The sequence below is a fragment of the Grammomys surdaster genome, unplaced genomic scaffold (assembly GCF_004785775.1).
Source record: "Grammomys surdaster isolate TR1022 unplaced genomic scaffold, NIH_TR_1.0 126187, whole genome shotgun sequence".
Taxonomy (NCBI): Eukaryota; Metazoa; Chordata; class Mammalia; order Rodentia; family Muridae; genus Grammomys; species Grammomys surdaster.
Genome location: NW_021620993.1, coordinates 3,261,895 through 3,287,224, shown reverse-complemented (window position 1 = coordinate 3,287,224; position 25,330 = coordinate 3,261,895). Strand labels below are relative to the sequence as shown.

The 25,330-nt window shown below is 45.9% G+C and overlaps 1 protein-coding gene across 3 annotated transcripts in view; it reads right to left on the bottom strand.

Moving 5' to 3' along the window:
* Tbc1d14 (TBC1 domain family member 14) overlaps positions 1-23,996 on the bottom strand; it is a 91,529-nt gene extending 67,533 nt beyond the window's left edge. Inside the window, exons 1-2 of one of the 3 annotated variants that reach the window (XM_028758045.1) lie at positions 23,961-23,996; positions 12,515-13,256 (exon numbers count right to left, since the gene is read on the bottom strand). In XM_028758045.1, the coding sequence (XP_028613878.1) occupies positions 12,515-13,239 (725 nt within the window). In that variant the 5' untranslated portion in view covers positions 13,240-13,256; positions 23,961-23,996. Of the gene's footprint in view, positions 1-12,514; positions 13,257-19,241; positions 19,355-23,288; positions 23,421-23,960 lie in introns of those variants that run through there. The other 2 variants (XM_028758044.1, XM_028758043.1) reach the window with 2 other exon arrangements.
* Positions 23,997-25,330: the final 1,334 nt, after the last annotated feature.

The following is a 25,330-nucleotide window of genomic DNA, read 5'->3' as shown; positions in this document are numbered from 1 at the left end:
GGACTCCAACAGAATGTAGCTCAAATCCCAGCTGCCTAGCCTGCCTGACTGGGCAGAAATGAGTCCCATAGCCTTCATTTATATTATAATGATGTCACCATTCAGCTCCTGGGACTGTCAATGTGCTTATTAACCAGACAACAATTGATTAATTACATAAGGCCAAGCATCTTATCTAGCTTAACAGGAAACATATTGATATTATTTATACCATAATGGATGACTTTCCCCAAAGAGGAGACAATGTGGAAACCACCGGCCTGTTGGCCCCAACAGAGGGAAGAGCTCTCCAAGCACAGCCTACACTTCAGAGCTGGCCTTGCTTGCACTACATTTCAGATTTGCCCTAGGAGTGCTTACAAGTTCTGATGCATGTGTCTCAACCTGATCCAGTTAAGACTAACCTCTAAGAGTGGAACTTGGATGCTTTTTCTCAATAAGTGGTGTTTTCATAATTATTATTATTTTTCAGTGCTAAGGACTAAATCTAGGGCCTCCACATACCAGACACCTGTTTAGTCACTGAGTATCTCCTGCTGAACATTTTGTTAATATGTCCCTGACACTTTTACTGTGCTAAGAACTTTGCTCTTTAACCAATAAACACTTCGTACTTCTTTAATTGATGTTTTACTCTGTATGTATTTAAGATAACTTTGTGCTTATGGAAATGGCTGGAAAGAAGTTATCTTTAGACTTTGTTTTAAATCTGTGCCTCGTTTCTACCCACTAAAGCAAAGTCAAACAGTAAGCCCTGCCCTGCAGTACATGTTCTGTCTAGTGTCTTCAAATTCTTCTAGCTCACTGATCCAAGCTGGAAGTAATTCCTAAACCAATGGGCTTTTAAAACATAGTGTGTCATTCCCCTGTATCCCAACAAATCTGGGCCACTTTCCCCATAAGCTAGGAGGTCCCTTGTTTTCTCTCATATAGCAATATTATATTATATATTTTATATTATATTATATTATATTATATTATATTATATTATATTATATTATATTATATTATATTATATTATGATAGCCATAGAGTATCACTTACACTGCCTCCAGAAACAAGAGTCTATTGGTATGGTTGAAGAGAAACAAGCCACTATATGCTGTTGATGTTCAGAGACTGAGGAATATCTGCTGAGAGGAGCTGAGATCAGGAATGACTAAGACTCAGGCCCGGTCCTGGGGGAGCTCACAGACAAAGCAAGGCCACATGGCAATACTAGACTACAGGAGACCAGCAGAAGACAGGACAAGGTGACAATAATAGACTATAGGGTGCCTGTAGGAGATAAAGCAGAATAACAGAGTGACAAGTCCAGTCTATAGTGACCTGTAGGAGACAGTAAGGAGTACTGTGCTCTGGTAGGAGCTGCCCCTGGGCTGGAGAAGCTTCAGAGAAGGATGTCTGTTGTGCTATCCCTTAAGAATGCTGCAATTGGGTAGAGTCAAGGAGCAGAAGGGAGGGACCACCTCAGGCAGAAGCAAAAACTATAAAGCAGAACACTGGAGCCACAGTCTATCAGGAAAAGAGAAGACTAGAGAAAGAAGCCCTCTCCAAACCCATATCATACTAATCAGAGGCCAAAGAAATGGCAAATTCCAATAGTCACTGGCCAGTGCTAGGTGTACATTATTCACTGAACAGAGTCTGAGTGTTCACCGCTTAGAAGCTTCTTCCAAGAAAAAAGGCTCCTCGCACATAGCACTGTGCCCTCGTTGGAGGAGGTTGGGGAGAACAGTCAGAGCTAACCAGTGGTCAAGGACAATGTTCATGAAGTAGCAGTTCTGGAAACCAATCCCCTATTTCATTATCTAAAATGTGGACCAAGCAGACTGTACTACACACAGCGGAAATTAAGCCCATTTCCTTATTGACAGGAAAGTAAATGATTCATAGGGAGGAAGACCACGAAGATATTATTACTATAGTTACTATACATCATCATTATCCATTAGTATACTAATGGAAAAGTATGTGAACAACTTTTAATTATGTAAGAAACTGTTTTCTCTTAAGTTAAAATGTAGAACACCAAACCATAGAAATAGCCTCTGAGTTTTTGTTGCTGATACTATTGTTGTATTTTTACAGTGCTGAACATAGAGCCCAGGCCCCCACATATGCTAAGCATGTGCTCTACCTCTGAGGCAGATCCCAGCAGCACTAGTCTATTTCATTTTAATATTTAAAACTCATAAAAAGCCTGTAAGGAAATAAAGAAAGATTATAGTAGGTATGAAAGTATAATGACGCTCAAAGCCTTGTTGCATATTTTTAAACAAGAGAAGCTTGTTTAAATAGTCTATTTAGGGGTTAGAGATGGCTCAGTGGTCATGAGCAATGTCAACATGCCCCTGGTCCCATGCATGGTTCTCTCTGCAGGTTTCTCTTAGCTCCATTATTTTACCCCCTTTATTATGATGTGCTGGTTAAACAGTCACTCTGTGTTGCTTTTATACATCAAAGGGACAAATTTAAAAATAAAGTCACAGGCTGTCCTCTAAACTAGGCTGGCAACAGAACTTCCCACCACAATGGAAATGTACCCATGTGAGCTACTCATTACAGTAGCTGCTGACTCCCACGTGGCTATTGGGTACCTGAATGTGGCTAGTAAGGCTGAGGATTTTCCATTTTAGGTTATTTGAATTGGCTTTAATTAACACCTAACACACTGGGCAGCATAGGGCCAGACTGCAAAGCAGACTCCTGACAGCCAAAAGGAGTGAACTTGTTAATAAGCGAGCACAAACTGCCATGAGGGCCTGGGACCAGGAGCTGGTGAGCTTCTTAATAAGGCTCTGACACAGGGCCTGAGCAACTGCAAGATAGATATGAAATAAATAAGGCAAGCCCCACCCACCAACCTTAGACACACTGTCCCTGCAATGATATCCTTGGAGAACACTCTTCCTTACCCAAACTCCAATCTTTACTAGAATGTCACCTGCTCAGCAAGCCCCAACACCCTATCTAAGCATAATCTTTCCAGCTTTCTCATCCCCATCCTCTCTGACACCCTGCTTTCTCGCTCCATTGCACCTACAGTCTGGCAGCAAGTGTATCACCACTCTGCAGATACACTCAGACAAAATGAGATCTTATGTGTGGTCAAGCAGGTCCTGCCCACTACAAAGCTGCATCCTCAGATGAACATTCTCTGTAGAAATGTATGATGTCTGAACCCAGATCTCTGCTTGGCAAAAAATGAGTTCTTCTCAATTTTTACACAGAATGAACAGAAAGATGGTTTCTTGGTCTAGTAGAGGGGACCCAGCCAGTCGACACTGCTCAACAACCATGCCATAGCAACAGCACACAAGTGAGGACTTGCAAAACACTGTGGAGGGAGCCCTCTGATCACAGAGGCTTTCTTGTTAAAGCATGCCTAGCAGTAAGAGGTAGAAGGAAGACATTGCAAGAGGGGTCTCAAGACATGCAGAAAAGACAGGAGCTATAAGCTGAGATGTGAGTCAGGAAAGCTCTTAGTGACTCTGAAACCAGCTGAGCCAAATCTCTATGTATCTCCATATATCACAAGAAGGGATGGCATGGCCAGACAGCTTCTGCTACTAAAGAAGAATCTGCCATCAGCCACCTGGAGGGCTTCAATGTGTCTCTTCAGCCCTTACTCCAGGCAAGTCTACAGAAGCTCAGGAGAGCAGCCATCCTAGTCACTCAGCCAAGGCATCCTTCCCTCTTGTAGGCTCCATGCTGTCGTGAAGGATTCCAACCAGGACAGATAATCTGCTGAGTGTTGCCACAGATAATACCCAAAGAACTAAACACAGAGCCCACCAGGCCAACAGAAGTACTAGCACAGAGCAGCTTATGAGGACACGCACTCCCCAGCACCCTCCACAAGCTGGTCTATTGAGGATATGAACTACTTGGGACATACAGATGACCTCCAAAGCTGGAAAGAACATGATGTCTGGGCTAAGCATTTGCATACATGACTCTGGGATGTGGCCTCTCGAGAGAAGCACAGAAACAGTGTCACTGAGTAAGTTCTCTTCTCTGCAGGTTTGTCTTAGGGAGGGGTCACTGTAAAGGCTCTTGCCTAGTGGGGAATGTGAAGGGAACATCAAGTGTAGACAACCAGTTGTAAGGGTGGGGTCCTGGAGAGAAAAGAGGAAGTAGCACCTCATGCCTACATGATGATGGTCCATGTTCCTCCTGAGCATTTCCTCTTAGTATTCACTTCTCCTCTTGCCATAGTAACCTGGACCTCTCTAGAGGACAGTCCTTGGTTATGCCCACCAAAGTGCAGAGTGCACAACCATGGCCCATATACCTCCTGAGCACTTCAGTCACTAGTGGGCCCTTTAAAGGAGGCATCTGCATAGCCTACATTCAGGGCTACTCAGAGTCCTTGCCTTCCACTAGACAGGAACCATGCACCATCCTCCAGCCCAAACCAACCTTCTCCTGAAAGATGAGTGCTACTCATAAATGGAATCTCCTTAAACCATGGGAAAGTCTCTTTTATCAAGGCCTGCCTATCAAGAAGTGCCTTTTAGAACAAGGAACTAGAGGTGGCATCCTGCCTTCCTCATCCCCAGCATTTAAGGGTGTGTGTGTGTGTGTGTGTGTGTGTGTGTGTGTGTGTATGTATGTATGTATGTATGTATGTATGTATAAAGACAAGGGCACTTTGCCTGTTTTCCTCAACCTTCCCTGCTAGCATCTCCAAACACAGCTTAAATCACCAGTCAAGTGAAATAGGTTCATAGAGGAAAACCTCATAGAGGAAACCAACCTCAAAGATACTACCCTTCATCTAAAAAGGACCCATGTTGTCCAGCACAAAATCAAAACTGTGAGTACACCTTCGTGTTTTCTTAACTTCTACTTCTTACTTATTTCATTGTAATAAGAAAGAGACAACACTGACCCACCCAAGTGCCTGTTCCAGGGAAACAAAGCTAAGGCTGAGGCAGTAGATGGGCACTCTGACTAGCTGGCTTCCAGTCACTCAGCAGGACCTAGCAGTGTTTCCTCCCCTGCCCAAATATATGCGCTGGTCAGGATAACCTCAGCACCACCCCTTTCCTCAAACACAATACTTCACCCTTGTGGCTAAGGCCTGAACATTTGTGTTCTCCACCCCCAAATTTACATGCTGAAATTCTAATCCCCAAGTTGACAGTACTGAGTGGCAGATTTAAGAAGAATTGCAGGCAAAAGGCATCATGTCTGAGACTGGTATCCATATAAAAGAGGTCTCAAAGAGTTGCCCCTTTAGCACATGAGGATACTGCAAAAGGATGACTATTGGGGCTGGAGACATGGCTCAGTGGTCAAGACAGCTTGCTGTTCTTCCAGAGGACCCAAGTTTGGTTCCCAGAACCCACATCGGGCAGTTCACAATTACCTGTAACTCCAGTTCCAAGGAAGTCAACACCTTTCTCTGGCATTCATGCCCCCGACCCCCATGAATATTAAAATACTTTTTAAAAGATGGCTGTCTGGGATGACTGTTGACTGCCAATTTGATAGGATTTAGGATCACCACAGAACTACATCCCCAGTATATCTACAAGGGTATTTCCAGAAAAAGCTTAATAGAAGAAGGAAGAGCTGCTCTGAATATAAGTAGCACTATCCCATGGGCTCACGTCTCTGCTTCCTGATGTCAGCAGCAATGTGACCAGCTGCCACACATGTTCCTGTCACCATTACTTCTCTGGGATGATGGACTATATGTATAAGCTGTGAAGCAAAATAAACCCTTCTTTCCTTAAGTTGCTCTTTGCCACAGCAACAAGAAAAGTAAGTAATAAGTAATACACCATCCACCAAAACAACCTTGGTGTGTCCATGGATACCAAATCTGCTGGTACTGCTATGGAACCTCCCAGCCTACAGGATTGGTGTGTACAGACCATCCACTCAATGGTATTTTATTATAGTAACTTACACCAGAGCATTTTCAGTTGAGGACCCTGCTTCGTACTTGACCAAAAACAAAACAAAACTAGAGAGGTGAGGGGACAGAACAAAATAAATTCTCATTCATTGCTGCTGGAAATATAAAATGGTGAAGGCACTTTGGAAGACAAGCAGTTTCTTCACCACTGAACAGGCTAATCCTACAGTATAGAAATTGCATTCCTTGGGATGTACCCAAAAGATCTGAAAACCCTACACCTCCATGGATCTTTACAACAGCAGCTGCTCATGTATGCCAAAACTTGGAAGCAACTAAGATGCCCTTTGATGAGCAAATAGATAAACTATGTCAAATCCACACAGAGAAATATCACTCAGGTTTTAAATATGAGCTCTGACCTCTAAAGCAGCAGGATCAGAGGACAGATGGACTCACAGAGACCAAGCACCTGCACAGGTCTCTACCAGATTGAGTTGCAAGAACTGAAAGAACACATGCCCCAATCCCTAACCCAGAAGCTACCTCCAGTTGACAACCACTTGCAAATGAAATTTTAGTTTTCTTCCAGGCAGTCTCACTGGGGAACAAAACTCCTCTTAAGGACAGGCTACATGCCCAGCAGTAGATGTCAGCAGGCGACAAACTCAACAGCCTCACTGGAGGTTCCTTGTCCATGTCAGGTTTATTTTTACTTTTATTTATATACATTTTTCCTCTCTTTTGACCCTACAGGTCCTCTGCATATATATGATGGTACCCAGTTTAGGATTCCCATGAGATTCTTGAGTGTATGATACGTGGCCTCTGCATCTTTACCTGTTTCATGTCCCTGCTCTCAGGCTCTTTTCCTTCTTTTTGTTGTGTCCTATTCCAATCTATTAGCTTTGGCTTATGTTGTTATTATGTCTCTTTTCTTGCCCTCGTCCCACAGCAGAAAGATTTAACACAATGACCTGTGCAGCAGTCTGCCCATCTTGAAATGTTCTCCTTTCTCTTCTGCCTGGCTCTTGGAGCTCAACATGCTGATTACATGAGACAGCTCTTTTCATTCTCACAGACTCCTAAGTAGGTACACCTCAGCTTATTTCACGGACATGTGCACAAACACTAAGCCTGAGTGCCTGTCTTACCCAAGACCACAGGCAAGCACATCCTTAACACAGCTAAGTCTAGAAACCACTGCCCAGCCCTCCTTCCCAGGCTTCTCAGCAATGCACAAGCATGTGCTCATCACACCAGCAGCAGATCCAATTCACAGCACGTGTTCTGCTGCACCTAGAAAGCTCAGTCAAAGACATAGGGCAATAGTAAACAGACTTTGTAAGAAAGCTGTAAATCAAATGCTACCTCTCATTTCTCTAGTGCTAATTCTAAAATGGCCATAGTATTAGGAAATAGTCAAACAACATAAAACTGAATCAATATTTCAATATTACTGTGCTGGCCACACACCTATTCCACATCCAGGTATACTCCCTCCCATTTCATCCAACAACACTGAAGTGTGAACTTGTTCCTCTCATGCAGATCATAAACCTAAAGGTCAAAGACCCAAGCCCTCTACCATCTTTTAATCCCCTGCAAGTTAATCAACTTCTATGCTTTCCACACATAGAAGCAGCACTACCAGCATGTTCCTGAGTCAGTAAGTTCTCAGTGCAAGACACGAAAATCATTCTAGGTATTTAAAGCAGAAATGGATTTAACACAAGGAATAAGACGATTTCAAGATCATGGGAAGAAGTTGATTCTAAACAATCCCCTGACTCCTAGGAATAGGTCACTGAGCAACATGAAACTGAAAGACCTGAGGGGCAAACAGAAGCTGTTACTGGACTTGCTGAACTCAAGAACCCAGCAGGCAATCACATCACTGCCTTTGGAAGGGAGCACGGGGCTCTCCTGCACGGCAAGGCAACTGCTCTCAGCATCCAGGAAGCTGAAAACAGACATTGTCAACACTACAGGAAAGCCTCCAACCTCTCTAATATCAGTAGGTACCAGAGAGCAGCAAAGAGAAGAAAAATGGCTCGCATCTCATTTCTGCCTCAAACCTCCCACAGTGGGAGAACTGGATGGTCCTAATTCATGTCCAAAACTCCAGCAGCAAGAGACTAGGAACAGACTTCTGCTTTGCAACTCATAAAGTCCAGGAAAGCAGCTAGAAGGAAAGCAGCCCAAAGGATAAACAGGCAGCCCAGAGTCCCACCTCACGCTACCTCTATTACTGTGCAGCCTGAAAAAGGCAGCCACGCAAAACAAAGAACAGCACAAGGCACACAAATGTGCGCCCACATCCTGGTAAACGAATTCACCTCCTCTTCATAAGCAGCCTCCTGTCCACAAATTTCCTATTTATCATTCTCTACGATCACCGGCCAATGAGTCAAATCCCAAACAAATCTGAACAGAAACTAAATGTGGTTAGGCACATTCATAGCATATCAAAATATCTATCTGAAGATTCACTTTTAAACTGTGGTTGCAAACATCTTTGCACAGAAAATTTTTAAAAATAACACTGAAATCTCATATGAAACCTCAACAAAAGGAGAAAAGCAAGCCAAAACCAGCTTATGTATCGAGCTCACTCTGCCTTGAGAGTTGTTACTTCTATTTCCTCACTTAACCCTAGCATTATTAGCTCTTCGCTTGAGTGGTTTTTATATTTGTTTTGCAGTGCCAGGGATGGAAACCAGGAGCTCACTAGGCAAATGCTCTAACACTGAATTATGGCTCTGTCCCTCTCATTTTAGCTCCTTACTAGAATAGCAATTAGTCCCAGGTCACCCAAGTACACGCCAGAGGCTCCAGAGGTTAAATGACTTTCTCAAGGTCACACAGCACAAAATGACAGAGCTAGTGAGGCTCCCAGCCCCATTCTCAAACCACCATGGTCTTTGCACTCTGTCTTTGAATTACAAGTAAAAGCAGGGCTAGCCAGACATATACAGTGGCCCCAAAGGGCTCTCTGCCAGGTCAGGAAGCAGACCAAAAAAATCCATCATTCTAGACATTTAAGCACAGGCAAGGCACATCCCCAAGGACTGTGTCTACCCCCATAATAATTAGCAAGAAAAGCTAATTATTACTTCCTAGACCCATGTGGATTAGCAGATTAAAACTTTGGCTTCATGGAAACCAACCCCACAGCCTGAGGAAAACAGTCACATCACAAGCATGCTGCTGAATTCCTCAGCCACTGAGTCCTATCACACTGGACCCAGAGGATCCCTTAACACAGCTAGCTCTCTTCCATGTAAGATGAGGATTCTGCTCAAATTACACTAGTGAATGACCTTTGAGGAAGCTATTCAGTATCAAAGTTGTCACCAGTTAGCCTTGTACATCAGAAAGGCTTCATCCATCTCCATCCCAGAACATGTGGCAATGTCTAGAGACACTTTGGTCTTAGTTGCGGGATGGTGCCAGTGTCTAGTGGGCAGAGGTTAGGAATGTTGCAATACACTGGACAGCTGCCCCCAGGAGTACACATCTCAAACATTAATAGTGTGTGGTGCAGAAATTCTGCTCTAAGTTACTGAGCAATGGGTTTAACTGAAGAAATATACAGTACAGGGTCAAAAGCTCACAAGAGCATTAAGAAACAAAATATGTTCTGTTCAAACCAGAGAAAGCTACTACTTAAGTAATCTCAGGAAGCCAGGTGCCTTAGCTATTTGATCTTACTCGAGCCATTTTTCCCCATTAAAGCTATACAAGGTCACACAGTTATTAAGAGAACTGACAATAAACCTAATTCACCTGAGTCCTGCCCCAGTGTTCCCAACTGCAGTGCCCACCCTCCCACAGTATCCACCGTGTCTAGGAGAACAGGAACCAGTCCAGAGCTCAGAGTAATCTGATGCCCCGGTGTATGTTACACTAAGTAAACGTAAAACAAATAGCAGCTACACTTCCAGCTGCCATGGGGCAACACTAGACTCAGTGCATTGCTGTATCACTTTAACTCGTTTGTTTTTATATTCCCCTGCTTCGGTGCTTCAGTGTGGCCGCCACCCAAGGACAAAGAGAGGGTCTAGAAACTGCAGAATGCAAAGTATTTTCTTCAAAGGTGAAGAAGCTTCAACAAACAACTCAACTCTACCCATTTCCCCATAAGACAAAGGTAGCAATAGATCAGGGAATAGCCATGATCACCCACACTGCTGATATGTAAAGTCATCTGGGCTGATTTTATGTCAACTTGACACATGCTAAAGTCACCTGAGAGGAGGGAACCTCAATCAAGAAAATGCCTCCATAATATCCAGCTGTAATTGATTATTTAATTCTTAATTAGTAATTAATGGGGGAGTGCCCAGTCCATTGTGGTTGATGCTATCCCTGGGCTGGTGATTCTAAGAAATAAAGCAGGCTGAGCACGTCACCATAAGCAGCATCCATGCATGGCCTCTGCATCAGCTCCTGCCTCTAGGTTCCTGCCCTGTGCAAGTTCCTGCCCTGACTTCCTTCAACGATGAACAGTGACATGGAAGTGAAAGCCAAATAACCCTTTCCTCCCCAAGTTGCTTTTGGTCATGATGTTTCTTTTTTTTTTTTCTTTTTTTTTAAATTTTTCTAATATTTATGTATTTATTTTATGTATATAAGTACACCATTGCTCTCTTCAGACACACCAGGAGAGGGCATCAGATCCCATTAGAGATGGTTATGAGCCACCATGTGGTTGCAGGGAATTGAACTCAGGACCTCTGGAAGAGCAGTCGGTGCTCTTAACTGCTGAGCCATCTCTCTAGCCCGGTCATGATGTTTCATCGCAGTACAGTAACCCTAACAAAGACCATGCTTGTGTCAAGATATCTGTACCAAATCTTAAATATATTAACCCACCTCATTCCACAACCACAACAGGGGCTCTTCACTCCAATTCCGGGGAAAATAAGCGGAGGCAGCAAACACCGTGATGATGGGGACAACAGAAGTGAGTGAAGCAAAGCCAATGACACATCAGGCACCTATGACCCTCAATCCTCTGCTAGGAAGGAATTCAGAAACCTCAGTGAAGGTAAGTGATGCTCAAGGCCACACTGCTAGGATGTGACTGACCTGTAAACCAAGCTGTTCCCGTTGTGCTACTTCCCAGGCACCTCCATTTCAAAAAAGAATTTCCAGGTTTGCCAAGAATCCCTGTCTCCTAGGTGACTATGAAAACCTGTCTCCTAGGCAAGCCCTTCCCTTCTGAGATTGATCTGAGGAGTCACACATAAGGCACTCTGGTACTCATCAGCATGGCAAACTGCAAAGACTCATCCAAGTGACTGGATCCAGCCAGCTACACAGATGAGACCCCAGCACTGCTGCATGGGAGAAGCACACTAGGGCTCCAGCCAGCAACCACTGAATAACAAGTTCTGTGACCAGGATTCCACTGGAGGTGCAGGGTACCTCCAGCGGGCACATCAAGAACAAAGGTATCCCAGAAGACTGCATGCCATGTGAAGACCATCTCACTCAGGACTGGCCTTAGGCTGACTGGGGATACTCCACATTTGCCTGAAGAAGCAACTGGGGAACCCTAAGTTACATGTTCCCAGACCCAGATGTCTCTAGTTAACTCTAGACAGCATATCACACCAAGTATTGCAAAGTCCAACACTGACTTGCTAGAAACATGTGCCATTTGTTCCTACTTGCCAAGTTCATAGCCCAGAAGCCTCCAAAGAACAAATATGGGGCAGATTACAACTCTAAATATATAATCCATAAACCCACATCCTTCTGTAGAGGACCTCAGTTTCTGTGACTGACTGGTGGGGGTATACCAACCCCAGATTCTAAGCTCCCCCTCCATCGTGACTTGAGATCATGTCTATCAGCCTATGACTCCCATATGACCTGCCTAGAACAGAGCCTTACACAGACTCTTGCTGAACAAATGCATAAAAACACAAATAAGAGGAATAAATGGAAGCAGCACTCCTCACAGTGCTCTAGGGACACACAAGAAGCCCAGAAGGCTTGTTGGAGACCTGGGTGACAAAGCCTCACAGGAAGGGTGCACATGGCAGGATCAACACAGTAAGCACTGTGTGACTGCAGGGCAACCAAGGCACATATCCTCAACCGTAGGGCCAGACCAGAATACATGAAAGACCCATATAGGTACACTGGCGGCATGACTGGTGCATCTGGAGATGCCAGCCCCAGGGTCTGCCACTAAGAACAGTGTTAGAAACAGAGTTGCTAATACCGGTGCCAATTTCAACAGCACCCTTTTGCCTGACATAAGAAACCATTAGTTTCTTAGTGAATTAGTGTAACTAGTGAATGGCAAAGTAAGGGCACTAAGGGCCTGTGAGTAACCTCACCCTCAAAAGGCAGGAGGTCAAGAAGCAACAAAGACTATTCATGTGAGCCAAGGACACAAAAGGGGAGATAGCAGTGAGAAGCCAAACAGCTGAGTCAGCAGCAGACCTGGCCACACACGACTCCATAGTACTAAGGCACCGGGGAAAAAGGCACAGTTGTCTGTAGAACACAGCTCTTATTAATAACAATGAAACAATGCATGGAAGACACATACAGCTAGACAGGCACAAGGCAACAGGTCTACATCTGCTGCCCTGTAGCTGCTCCAAATAGCAAAGGTGTTACCTTGTAAAGAAGTGACTGAATGGTTGCAATAGTTTCAATTTCCTCCCCTCCTCAGTCTCAGCAACACAATCCTGCTGGTGTAAGTCGCTCGTTTCCTTGATAGAACTCAGGGTGACGTCAGTAAACTGTGGGTCATCATCGTTCTCCAGGGTCACAATGGCGCTGGAATTGCTCGTGACCATGAGGTCCAGGATGTCCTCATTGCTGACCGACAACGTAGTTGACAGCTCTGTGCCAAGACTAGACACACTGCAGACAGAGACATTGTCACTTCGGCTCAAGGCTTTGGAGGTGGGGCTGTAGAGTTTCACTGAGTCGTAGCCTGTCCTGGGAAATGTGGAAGACTTCCGCACGACCTGCTCCCTCTCGCTGCAGGAGGGAGCTGAGGGTGTACAGGATGGTAAGGGACACGCGCTCTGGAAGGCCCGCTCTGGGATGATCTCGGACTCAGACTGCTTTCTCTTCACATGGACCACACTGCAGGGAACAGGCTCTGGGTTGCCAATCTCCAGGGTAGGAATGCCCGAGTCCACTGACTGAAGGCTGTGTCGATCTTCCAAAGCACCAAGTTTTAGTGTAGGTCCATAGTCAGGCACTGAAAGGGATCTGGGTGCCGCCTTGATACTAAGGTGTTGCAGGTCCTGAAGGGAGTCTCCTGGCCGACCATCTAGAATGCCCATCAATGCTACACCATTCATAGAGGTGGAAAGGTTTCCATCAGTCATCTTGGTCCAAGAAGAAACTAGAGAAATAGACATGGGAATTAAAAATGTGTATATATATCCAAAGGATGCCAATCCTCAGGCATCTTTGAACACAGAGCTCTAAAGGCCAGATGGTCCTGCTTAAAAGGGTGCCTTTGAAAGAGTCTTACAAGTTGGGCATGGGGGCACACACTAGTAAAACCAGCACTGGGAGACTGAGGCAAGAAGCTTGTGAATTTGAGACCAGCCTGCATGATATCCCATGTCAAAAAGAATTTAAAAAAAAGACGACCTATGCACTCACATTCAACTAGTCCTATGCACTAATTGAGGCCCAGAGCAAAAGCTGGAACACATTCTCATGACATGAAGTAGCAGAACAATAACCCACACAGAGCTCACCTAGAGAAAACTGTCAGTTTTATCATCGGCTCCTCCACCCCAGTCACAGGTCTGGCATCCAGGCCAGAAATGGAGGTAAAATCTGTGCCAGGCAGGAAAAATATTTTCTTGTGGAAATAGGCTACATTCTGGATTTTGTATAACCACATGTTGGAAAGGTTTGGTCCCAAGGCTGCTGTGCAACTAGAGGTGGAGCCTTTAGGAGGCTGGATGAAGTTAGATTATCTTGTTTCCTGGGTGCCATGAGCCAATCAGGATTCTTCTGTAACCTGCTCCTATCATGACATTCTGCGCTTCTCTGGGCCAAAGCAACAAAGCCAAAATACCATGGACTGAAGGAAGACCTCACTGAAACAAGCCTTTCATTCTTACAAGTTGCTTGTCTCAGGCCTTCTGTAAACAGGGGAACAAAGATAACACAGGGGGCAAACTATCAATAGGATACCTCTGACCTGAAGATGTGAACTGGGGGCTGAGAATATTGCTCAGTAGTGCTACTTGGCTAGAAGGAGCAAAGCAATGGTTCAATCCTAGTCATTGTGAAACAGCATAAAAACCAAGCTAACTACATTAAGACAGAAAAATAGCAAAGTGAACTATACACTTACAAACATGCCACCTGCAGTAAGACTGCCCAAGCATACTCCAACTGGCCATACCTTTCCACAGCACTACCAGGTTCACTCAAGTCCACGACAGGGCACACTTTCCTTCACAACAGAAGCCGAGCACTCAGAATAGTCCAAGATCAGTCTTAGCTAGAGAGGTAGGATATAGAGTCAGAGGGAAGGCCATACCTAGTTTTAAATGGCTTGGAACAGGCTCCTTAAATCCAGGGCAGGAGGTTAGTTCAGTGAAGATGTTAATAATAGAAGAGCAAAAGCCAAGGCTTGAGAGAAGAGTCTAAAGCAATGGTCACACACCTCAAAGGCCATGTCCACAATTCTCTGGCCAAAGAGGCAGGCACAAGCCAGGAGAAAATTCTAGTCGGAAGAATACCGCCCCTAGCACACTGTCACCCTCACCTATGAAAAGTTACCTCTTGTTTTCTTTTAAAATATCAAAACTAGAGATTGGATGGTACACCCTAATCTGACCACAGAGTAGAATCTAAGAACCAGAACTCCAGACTCCAGACTGTAACCCCAGCTCCATTACACACAAGCTTGGGGAAATTAAGTAAGTACCAAGGAAAGCAACGAATGGGCAACTGGCCCAGGAGGAGCAGCTGCTTCTATCAAACAAGAAGTGGCTGAAGACTCCAAGGCACAGCAGACACAGAAGTTCACTTGCTAAGATGTCAGTCTAGCTTCTACAAGAAGCCTCCTGCAGCCCTCAGGAAGCCAATCTCCTTAAGTGCAGCAGAAGCAAACTGATTAAAAGCAGAAAGGGGGAAGGGAAGTAATCTCCTCCTTCCAGAAACTGAAGGAGCCAGTCAGGCAGTACAGCAAAGAGTAAAAATGGAAACAGGAGGGAGTGAATGGAAAGGCAGAATTCAGAAATAGCCAGAGCCACAGAAAACTATGATCCTGCAAGTAAGGTTCACTTAACTCCAGAGTTGTTCTGACTAATAACCTATTTTTCTTACAAGTTAGAACCATAGTATACCACAACACCAGAAAAACACAGGCACAAATTTAGTTTGTTACAGAAACAAAGTATATAAGAGCTGGAAAGTTTTTAAACCTACAGACAAAAATTCAATTTATTACCAGAGAGTTGAGCACATTTTAATTTAAATGGCTCACCCTGATGTCCACCTTGAGGCCAGCAGCCATGTGTCCCTAAAGGACATCATATACCATCTGTGTTCCCTGCTGTGGGAAAACCTAACCAATTGTTACATTAAGAAACAAGAATCACAAAAAAAAAAAAAAATACAAGTAGATTCAAATAAACACAAGTTGAAAGTTGTACTCTTTTTAAATTAAAGCAAGAATAAAAGAAGAAACATTTTATCACATAGTTAAAAGCTAATCTTTGACAAAGGCAAAGGTTACTATATATCAAAACACCATCAGACTTCAGCAGATCAAACTGGCACAAGGCCTCAGTGGGAAAAGGAAATCTTTACAGGCCTAGTTGAAATTCTGGCTCTGCCACTTACCAGCTGGGTGACCTCAGGAGAGGTGCTTAACCTTTCTGAGCCTCAACTTCCTGTCTCCCCAGCAGTGAACATCAACAATACTATACTACAGGTTGGTCTGAAGGCAAAAGAAACAAGGAGGTGTGGTGAAGCCAGACACCAGATCGCACAGGGCTCCACAGCCACATTTCCTTGTTTTCTAGCTGTGTCTGGGAGTGTCTGCAGGAGATGCGCTTCAACTGAGACTCTGTTCTGAGAGTGTGCAGCAGTCAGTGCCTGGGCAAACACAAGGCACCAAGCTAGAACTGTCGATGGGGTGAGAAATTCTCTTAATCAGACAATGGCACCTCATTCATAGAATTAATTCCAAGGACCCTCCTCCAAACCAGGTCAAGAAGTGGGAAGAAAGTAGGGCTGCAAGCCCAGAGCCAAGATGTTCCCTGTCTCTGGGGCCTCTTTCAGGAAAAAGCCAGATGAACTCTGAGGCCTCTGGTGATTCATTAAGTCTCAGGAACAGGGTGTCTGTCTTTGAGGAAATAAGCCTAAAAAGGAAAGAGTGTTCCGGCTTACAGCATATTTGTGCTGGTTATTCTTATGTCAACTTGACACACAAACTGGAGCTATCTGAAAGGAGGGACTCTTAATTGAGAAAAAATGCCTCCATAGGATCTAATTGTAGGGCATTTTCTTAATTAGTGATTGATAGGGGAGGGCCCAGCCCACTGTGGGTGGTTCAATCCCAGGGCTGTTGGTCCTGGGTTCTAAACAAAACAGGCTAAGCAAGCCAGGGAGAGCAAGCCAGAAACAAAATCCCTGCATCAGCTCCTGCCTCCAGGTTCCTGCCTTGTTTGAGTTCTGTCCTGACTTCCTTTGATGATGAACAATAATAAAGAAGTATAAGCCAAATAAACCCTTTCCTCCCCAACTTGCTTTTTGGTCATGGTGTTTTATCACAGCGATAGTAATCCTAACTAAAACTATACTCTAGAACCAACTTCTGCAAAGGGCCAAGGCCACCTGGTCCTTGAGCCCTTCTACCTGGTGCTACCAATGCCATAAAACCAGAGGCCACGCTCCAGGCCTCCCTGCCTTCTGCCAGTGCCCCAGTAAGTAGAGGTTGCACAAAGCACGTGTTTCTAAGACAAGGCTGTAGGGTGATCTTTGGAAGTTGGCCTAAAGAAGGTGGCCTGCCTCCAAGTCACATGCTTTCTAAGCACAGACTGAGCCCAAATTCCCCACACTAAGCAGATACAAAGGCCCTCCCATTATCTCTGCCTTCCCCAACCTTTCAACATGCAGCCCAACTGGGGCCACTATAGGGAGCAAGGAGCTCTGGCCCAGCAAGGTCAGCGGTGGCTCTGGACTCTAGCAGTCTGTGGCATGGAAAGCTCCCACTAGCCACCTCCTTCCTCCTCTACATAGTGCCCCCTCCCCAGCTACTTCAGGAAGCTATAAAGCACTTTCTATGCTCTTTTGCCACATCTCACCTAAAATGATGAGATTTCAAAACTGTTCTGTTTCTTGTCACCAGATCCTAAACTTCAGGCAGGAACAATTCTACTCATTTCTGGACTTCAGCATCTACCATAGATTAAGGATTTTTAAAAGTATGTGCTGAATTAACTACTAACAGCAAGTCCTCAAGTGGGCAGGTTTCTCAAACAGTCCCATCCATGAGCATAACTGAAATCTGGGTTATATTCTAAGAACAAGGCAGCACTAACAGAAGCAATACAAGTAAGAAAATCCCACTGAGTCCTGGTAACATGTGCACATACCAGACACTGCAACTGGGCAATCCTCTCAGTACAACAGGTTACGTGTAGACCTGATGATGGGAACCACTATCCACAACGATAGTCATTTTCTGACATCTACATCAGAGCAACACAATGTGCCTACAGCAGGAACTCTAACCTGGGCAGACTAAGGCATTAACTGAGTCCACTTAGGGAGGAAGTAACACACTGCCAGGGGAGGGACAAAATGCAGGGTAAATGATGATTAGTCACCACTTTCCGGACCAGAGAAAAACACACAAGATATGAAGCAGGCATATGAGGAAGGCTGTTTTTAACACACAGCAAGACCACATGAGTTTCATGTGTTCTGCAGGAAGCAAAGAGGAAACTGCCTGAGGTTCTGGAACAGCACAAATCCACCCCATAGAGCAGTTCTTTGTATAAGACAAGTAACAAAGAGACCAGGTTCTACTAGTGATGTGGACAGGGCCATGTGAGACAGTAGAATCCAGTTGCAACCACTTGATTTCCTCCTCCCCAAAATCCAAGACTTAGGACACGGCCAGAATCTTCACCACACACACACACACACACACACACACACACAAACCAATTTTGAAACAAAGACCAAACAATTAGTTTTGTCCTTAGGAAGGGAAATCCCCTCCCTGATGGCTACAAAAAAAAAAAAAAAAAAAAAAAAAAACCAAAGTGCCCCTAGCACCATTCCTGGGGACTGCCCCCACCCCAAAGGATATGGGCCCAAGCAGCCCTTCTTGATCCAGGTTCTCTCTGGATGTTCCTGGGAAAAGGGGATTCCCGGCACCACCAGCAAAGGAATACTACTGTTCTCTCTGACCATCAAAGGGCAGGACAGTACACTCACCTTAGCTACCATGTCTCCCTTCAGCCCAGTTCTACCTGATTTCCAGGTCCTTATTCTATGGGCAGAACACTCAAAGCTTGTTTCTACTCAGCCACACCTGAGAGCACATACATCAGCATTGTGTCAGGAGAGCAGGACCACCTGTAACACCTTCCACCTGCATAGCTATCAGTTAGTGCAGACCAGGCTGTTTTAAGCTGAACAGGCCTCACAAGTCTTCTGTATCTAACACCCACAACGTTCTTGAGAAAGCCTCTTGGGGTTAACCGTGAGGGTTCTAATGAGGCCTTCTACTGCTTCATGGAAACAGTGGTTCCACCAGGCTGCATCTCAGCTCAGAACACAGGGTGTTCAGGACAAACTTTAGCTCAGGACAGGCTAGGAATGAGGTCTAACACCAGAGTCCCACAGATACATTTCACTTATGTGAATTCCCCTGCACTGCAGAGAGCAGCACAGGAACTAACCAGGAGGAGAGTCTCTCTTTAAGTCCTCTTTAAGTCTCTCTTTAAGTCTCTTTAAGAAGAAAGGTCAAAAGGACCAGGATAGCCCTAGGTCTCAGGTGCTAGAGTATTACACCAGTTTACAGGAACAGCCAGCTACTAGGAGCACAGATCCTGCCAGGTACTCAACCTTCACACCCATATACTTAGATAAGAGGCAGCAAACCTCAGCTCCAGACTAAGCCAGGGAGGGCTAAGAAAGCAGCCATGCTGGGCTAACCTAAATCTGACGGTCTCAAGAGTGGGAGGCAGCCCCCTGTTCACTCTTTGTACTGCCACTGTGCAGAATGGAAGTTGATTATAGACGTTCTTTCTTTTTAGATAGCTTATTTTTAGGGCAAAAACAGTCCTAAAACAATTTCCTAAACTCATACATTCCTCTGGAGGGTTAGATGATAACTTACCTGAAGTTCTCACATTCTGGGTGAGCCATTTCATCCGAATATTTCAGCATATCAGATTTCATACTGTTAAGGATCCCAAAGGCTCCCTCAAAGCCCTAAAGAACGATACTTAACTTCCACTGGCCATAGGTGCTATGATTAAAAGGCCAACATGAGACCCTTTAAATTAAGGACAGAATATATGGAGTGTTCCTTCCTCAGCCACATTTAATGACTAAACAGACACTTGTGAAATCATGACGATCAGAAAGATGTGCAGACCACTTCACAAAGGCAACATAATCAACGCTTTTTAATTCCTTGTTTGAGAGAAAGAGTCTCTTTCACTCACTACGTAGCTCTAGCTAGCCTGCCTGGAGCTCACTAATTGACAAAGCTGGCCTCAAACTCTGCCTGCCTCTGTTTCCAGAGCACTGGGAGTAAAGGAGTGCTTAATTCTTAACATAAGAGACCACTCTGAGCGATCACCGTGTGCTGAACATGTGGTGGTCACATAAGTATGCTAAGTGCACTGTAGACACTGAAATGTAAAGAAAGCAACTTGCTCCAAGTTGCTGAAGGGAAGGCATAGAATCATGCCAGCTATGACATCAGAGTCCCACACAAGGCCTGCTGGAATGCTTAAAAATACACGTCCTCAACTTTGTGATAATTGGTAAGCAAAACACTTAACAATTTTTACTATTTTATATGGTAGATGCTAATAGAAATGAACTTTAAACATTACTGTATCCATATGAGTATTTTGCCTCCATGTATGTCTGTGCACAGGATGCCTGGTGCCTACTAAGGTCAGAAGAGAGCACCAGATCCCCTGGAACAGCAGTTACACAAGTGAACTGCCATGTGGGTGTCAGAAATTGAACCTGGGCCCTTTGGAAGAGCAGCAAGTGCTCATAAATGCTGAACCATCTCTCTAGCCCCAAAACTTTTAAATATAGGGCCAATGATACAGCTGAGTGTGTAAAGGCACTTCTTGCACATGCCTGACAACCTAAATTCCATCCCTGAAACTCTCATAAAGGTACAGAGAGAGAGCTGACTCCAAAAGTTGTCCTCCAACTCTACACATGCAGCACAGGCAAGCTCAACCACACACATCACATAAACACAACAATAGTACACATTTATAAAAGTTTTTAAGGGCATAGGAATGACTCAGTTGGTAAAGGTGCTGCCAAGCCTAATGACCTGAGTTCAATTCTAAGTAAAAGGAGAAAACTGACTAGAAACTGTCCTGTGAAACACACACACACAAATAAATAATAAATGTGATTTTATAAGATAGTTTTAATGGGCAGTGGTGGCACACACCTTTAATCCCAGCACTTGGGAGGCAGAGGCAGGCAGATTTCTGAGTTCGAGGCCAGCCCGGTCTACAGAGTGAGTTCCAGGACAACCAGGACTATACAGAGAAACCCTGTCTCGAAAAACAAAACAAAACAAACAAACAAACAAAGATAGTTTTAAAATAAGTAGGGTGGGAGGAGCTATAGACTCTGGAATAGACTACATGGATTCAAATCCCAGCTCCTCCTCCACTTGGCAATTGTGTAAGCTTGGTTTAGTTTAACTTCACGTGCTTCTGTTTCACTGCAAAATGAAGTCAATAGTAACCTTAACCTTATCAGGCAGTTAGCAAGATTAGGGGGAGAAGTCACATGATGCTTTCAGAACCATGCCTGGCATAAGTTAAGCCTTAGAAGATCTTGGCTAGTGGTATACTTCTTGGCACAAGATGGACAGCCAGCTTAGGCCCACCATTTTAACACCTTTGCATTACAAAGCCCAGACACAGTCACTCTGTGTACACTGGGCTTCTTCCTGCTGCTAGCATCCCTCCTCATGCATGCTATGTGGCACTGACTGAACTCTGGGTCTCAATTTTCCCAAGGAAAAATGAAATTACCCAAACTGATGTACTCCTGAGAGTCTTCTAGCTCAACAGTCAAAAAATTTCAACACTCCTGGCCTAAGACATTTACTTTATATCTAGACCTAAAGCAAACATCAGGAGACAAATATATAGAATTTCCTAAACTCTTTTTTATATATGTCTATTCTGACAAACCCTCTCCAAGGTCTCAGACCCCACATCATGTGGCAAAGATGCTCAGTGCTGAGGATGGGAACATGAAGTTAAGGATCTCTAACCCAACAAGAGTCAGACTCTAAGACAAGGCTCCCTGAAGCCATCCATGTCCTCCTCACTGTTAGAAAGGCTTACACAAGGAAGTAACTGGTCCTGGTAGAGGAGGAAGATAGGAAACTCACTCTCTGCATAACAGGAGTTAGAGCTAACTGAAGGTACTAAAGAGACAGAGATCCCCAGGAGCCAAGTGAAATGCTGAATGTGCGGGGATGGGCTGAGGGCAGAGTGCAAAAACCTTTGCTGCTCAGAAAGAAAGCAAGCCTAACTCACGCAAGAAAGGTGCTAAACAAACAACACACCAGGGCCAGCTGGGACCACTGAGGGCACCAGGGTGAGCAGAGCCTTGTCTTGTGATATACCAGCCTCAGTATGCATCCGCCTCTGTCTCTCTCACTCCATCTCCCGCAGTCATGCCTCCTTCTCTTAATGTTCCAGAAGAGTGCACCCATCAACCCTAAGCAGCAGGTATATGCCAGGTTCTCATTACAGCTGCGTCTCATCAGCATCATGGAGCTCAGATCTCAATGGGTCAAACCCATACAACAGAGCAAGCAGTGAAAGAGCTGGAGGAAGGAGGGGGCAGTATCAAACTTGAGTCTCAGTTTGGCACTGGCACATAAGTGTGCCAAGACTGATACAAAGGCTAGCCAAGTCACTTTAACAGAGCTGCCAAAAGCCACAGGCAACCCATCCTCCAAAAGTCTGCCTTCAAATACCAGGACTCCCTCCTCACCCAGAGGATGAAATAATCACAGAATAGCCAGAGCCTCCAGAAGTGACAAACTGCAATAGTACACCCAGACTCTTACAGAGCAAATCTTCTAATTCCTCCTGGAAGATAAAGACCCCATCTATGTTACTTTCAGACAGAGGCAGTTTCAAGTTTCACTGGGCCTGGTCAGGAGGTATCTCTGATATTCTCAGCCTCACTGGGACTCCATCAGGAGTCTGTACTGGCTAGCACTCTCTGGAAATCTAGCCAAGCCGGGAAGGGCTGACAAGATCCTGGGGGGGGGGGGGGAGAGATTGGGTCAAAGGGCAGGTTGTTCCTCTAGCCTACCAATCTGCCCAATACTGAGGGTCTCTAGAGATAAAATGGGTTCTACAGCCAGAGAGTAGAAGATCTGAGGAGGACATGGCCCAGGAAATGAGCCTGAGGAGAATGGGGTCTAGTTTTCCTCTCTGAAGAACCTTCTGCAGCCCAGGATCTGGATAAGGAGGCCCAAGATGGGAGAGGACTCAGTGGGTCAGGAGATTTAAGGAAGAGGTTTGACAGTCTGAGAAGAACTGGGCATGAGGAGGAAGACGATATGAACACACCACAAAGGGCTGAGGAGGAAGGACTGAAGGGGACAGAGGTCTGAAGAGCAGACTCGGTTCGCAGCCCATAAAAAAAAAAAAAGTCGGACAAACCAGTCGAAGCCTCCGGTCTGAGAAAACTTAAACAAGTTTTGGATGGAGGTCCAAGGATGGAGATCCAAAGCACACCAGGGGTCTGAAGACCGAATGTTAAGAGGCCAGGGATCTGAGGAGCTCTAGGATATGAACAGGAGAGGGGTTTGGGGAAGACAGAGAATCTGAATACCACAGGGTCTGAAAAGGAGTAAAGGCAGTGATCTGAAAACAGGACAGGGGTCTGAGGAGGACGCTGGCACAGGGCGCGCAGAGCAGACACCTGTATGTCTCGAAGCACCACATCTGAGGAGAAAACTTTTCACCAAGTTCTGGAAAACGCGCAAGTTGCGACAAGCTCTGACCTAGGGCAGCCGCACGTCAGCCGGCCACCAGCCCTCCACCCGCCCTCTCAGACCGCCGACGCAGCAGCAGGTGGCAGCGGTCAGCGGCAGCCCTCCGCAACCTCTCTCATCTTGACCCTGCAAAAAGCCCCTTAGTACCCGAGCTACCGCAGCTCCAACGCCATCTCCAGGCCCGTGGCCCACAGCCCAGGCCCCGTGGGGCCCGCAACTTGCTGGGCTAGGAGGTAGACACTGCAGACGCCGGGCCACAGCAGGTGCGTGCCAGCCGCCCGCGGCTAAAAGCAGCTAGCGCCAGACCCCGCCCCCACCACGCCCGCGCTCTATAGCCACGCCCCCACAAGGCTCTTCCGCTAAGCCTCTTCAGCCCAACACCCAACTCCAAACACTCGCTCCGGCCTCAGGCGTACCGCCACGGCCCGTCCTCCATAGACACGCCCCCGAGAGCTTCCCTAGCCACGCCCTACGCTCTTCCGTTCCAACCCTCCAACCAGGCTAGCCACACACCCAGGGACAGGCGCGTTGCCACGCCCCGCATTCCCTAGCCACGCCCTCTCGCTCCCTAGCCACGCCCCCGCCAATCTTTCACTGCTCTTCCGCCCGAGCTCTCGACCCCCGCCGCGGCTCCGTAGGGTTTGGAGCCCGACATTTACTGGCGCTGCTTCTCCGGCCTGCCAAGTATCGACCCTGGGATTCAGGAGTTGTGTCCCCGGCCCTTTTCTGTCCTCAGGCCCAAGCGGGGCTACGAGGAAAGCTCTGAGAGAGTCACAGTGTCCACACCGGCATCGCAAACGCCCGGCAGGGGCCCCTTACCTGGTCGGCTCCGCCCGCGGCCATCTTGGAAGTGGGAAGTGGAGGGGGGGGGAAAGAAGCGCATGGGGCTGGTCCAGGCCTGGGGAGCCGAGCGGCGGAGCGCATCGATGGGGCGCCCCTGTCCAGCAGCTGGGGGAGTCTTCACAACCCACCGGAATATGTAGGGGTACACTTGAGCACAAGTTACAGATCGTTGACCTTGGAATGCCCACAGCCTTAGCCTCTTCACCTGTCAAACGGGCTTTTCTGATCACTGAGTCATTGCTCTTAGTGCCTAGCGCTGTAGTTCGAAAACTTTTTTCTTCATTTTCATATTTCAATGCACAAAACCCAGCAGGCCAGGCCTCGGGAGGTAATATATAGGGTTCATCGGTGCCTTTTGAAAGTTGTGCGATGGACTCGCTTAGGAACTAGATGAGGCCTCACTAGACAGCATCCTTCTCTAGCCAGAGATCCAACTGCTTCTGCCAGTGGATTAAAGGTGTGTGCCACCACACCTGGCTTTATGTACATGTTACCTTTTTAAGTAGCAAATATTACAGAGATACTATCTATGAACAGGTATGATTCAGGAGGTAGAAGTCAGCTTTAGCTGAGAAGAGTAAAGCCAGATGCCTATGGAGGATGTCTCCTTGCCAGGTCATTGAGCTGCATTTTAGCTTCCTGAATTCATCTGAGCTCACTGTTTCCTGAGCCTCAAAAAGCATGGAGACGTGAATGATTGTTGGATCCATACCAAGGGTACTTGGAATTATTTGGGTTTATTCTAGGAGTTGTCAGACCTTGAAGAATTGCAAACACAAGCCCCTTTAAAGCCTGACTACATCTCAGCCAGGAAACATCACATCAGGATGGAACCATCACAGTCCTAGAGGAAGAGGAATCTCCCTGCCCTGGCAGATACCTGGAGGCATGCAGGAGGAAATTCATTTATTTTGGTTACAGTTCACAGTTCATGCTAGCCTCAAAGTTGCAACCTAGAAAAAGATGAGTTTGAACTCCTGATCTTCCAGTGTGTACCTCCCCAATGCTGGGATTATAGGAATGTACTGACACTCTTGTTTTAATTGTACATTCACTTCAAAACATTAGGTGATGGTTTGACCTCTGTACGACTCTCTCAGATATTTTAAAATATTTTCACAAATCTGAACCAGAGGAAGGGCTTACAAGACCAAGGTTATGATCAAAGGCTATGAAATGCATACCATCCCTAGGGATGAAAGAAGACAGAGAGAGGTTGGGGCATAGCTCAGTGGCCTGAGTTCAGTCCCAAGAGTGAGAGGAGAGGAGAGGAGAGGGGTGGAAAATGCAGGGGAGAGGGGAGAGGGGAGAGGGGAGAGGGGAGAGGTGAGGAGAGCTGCGAGGGG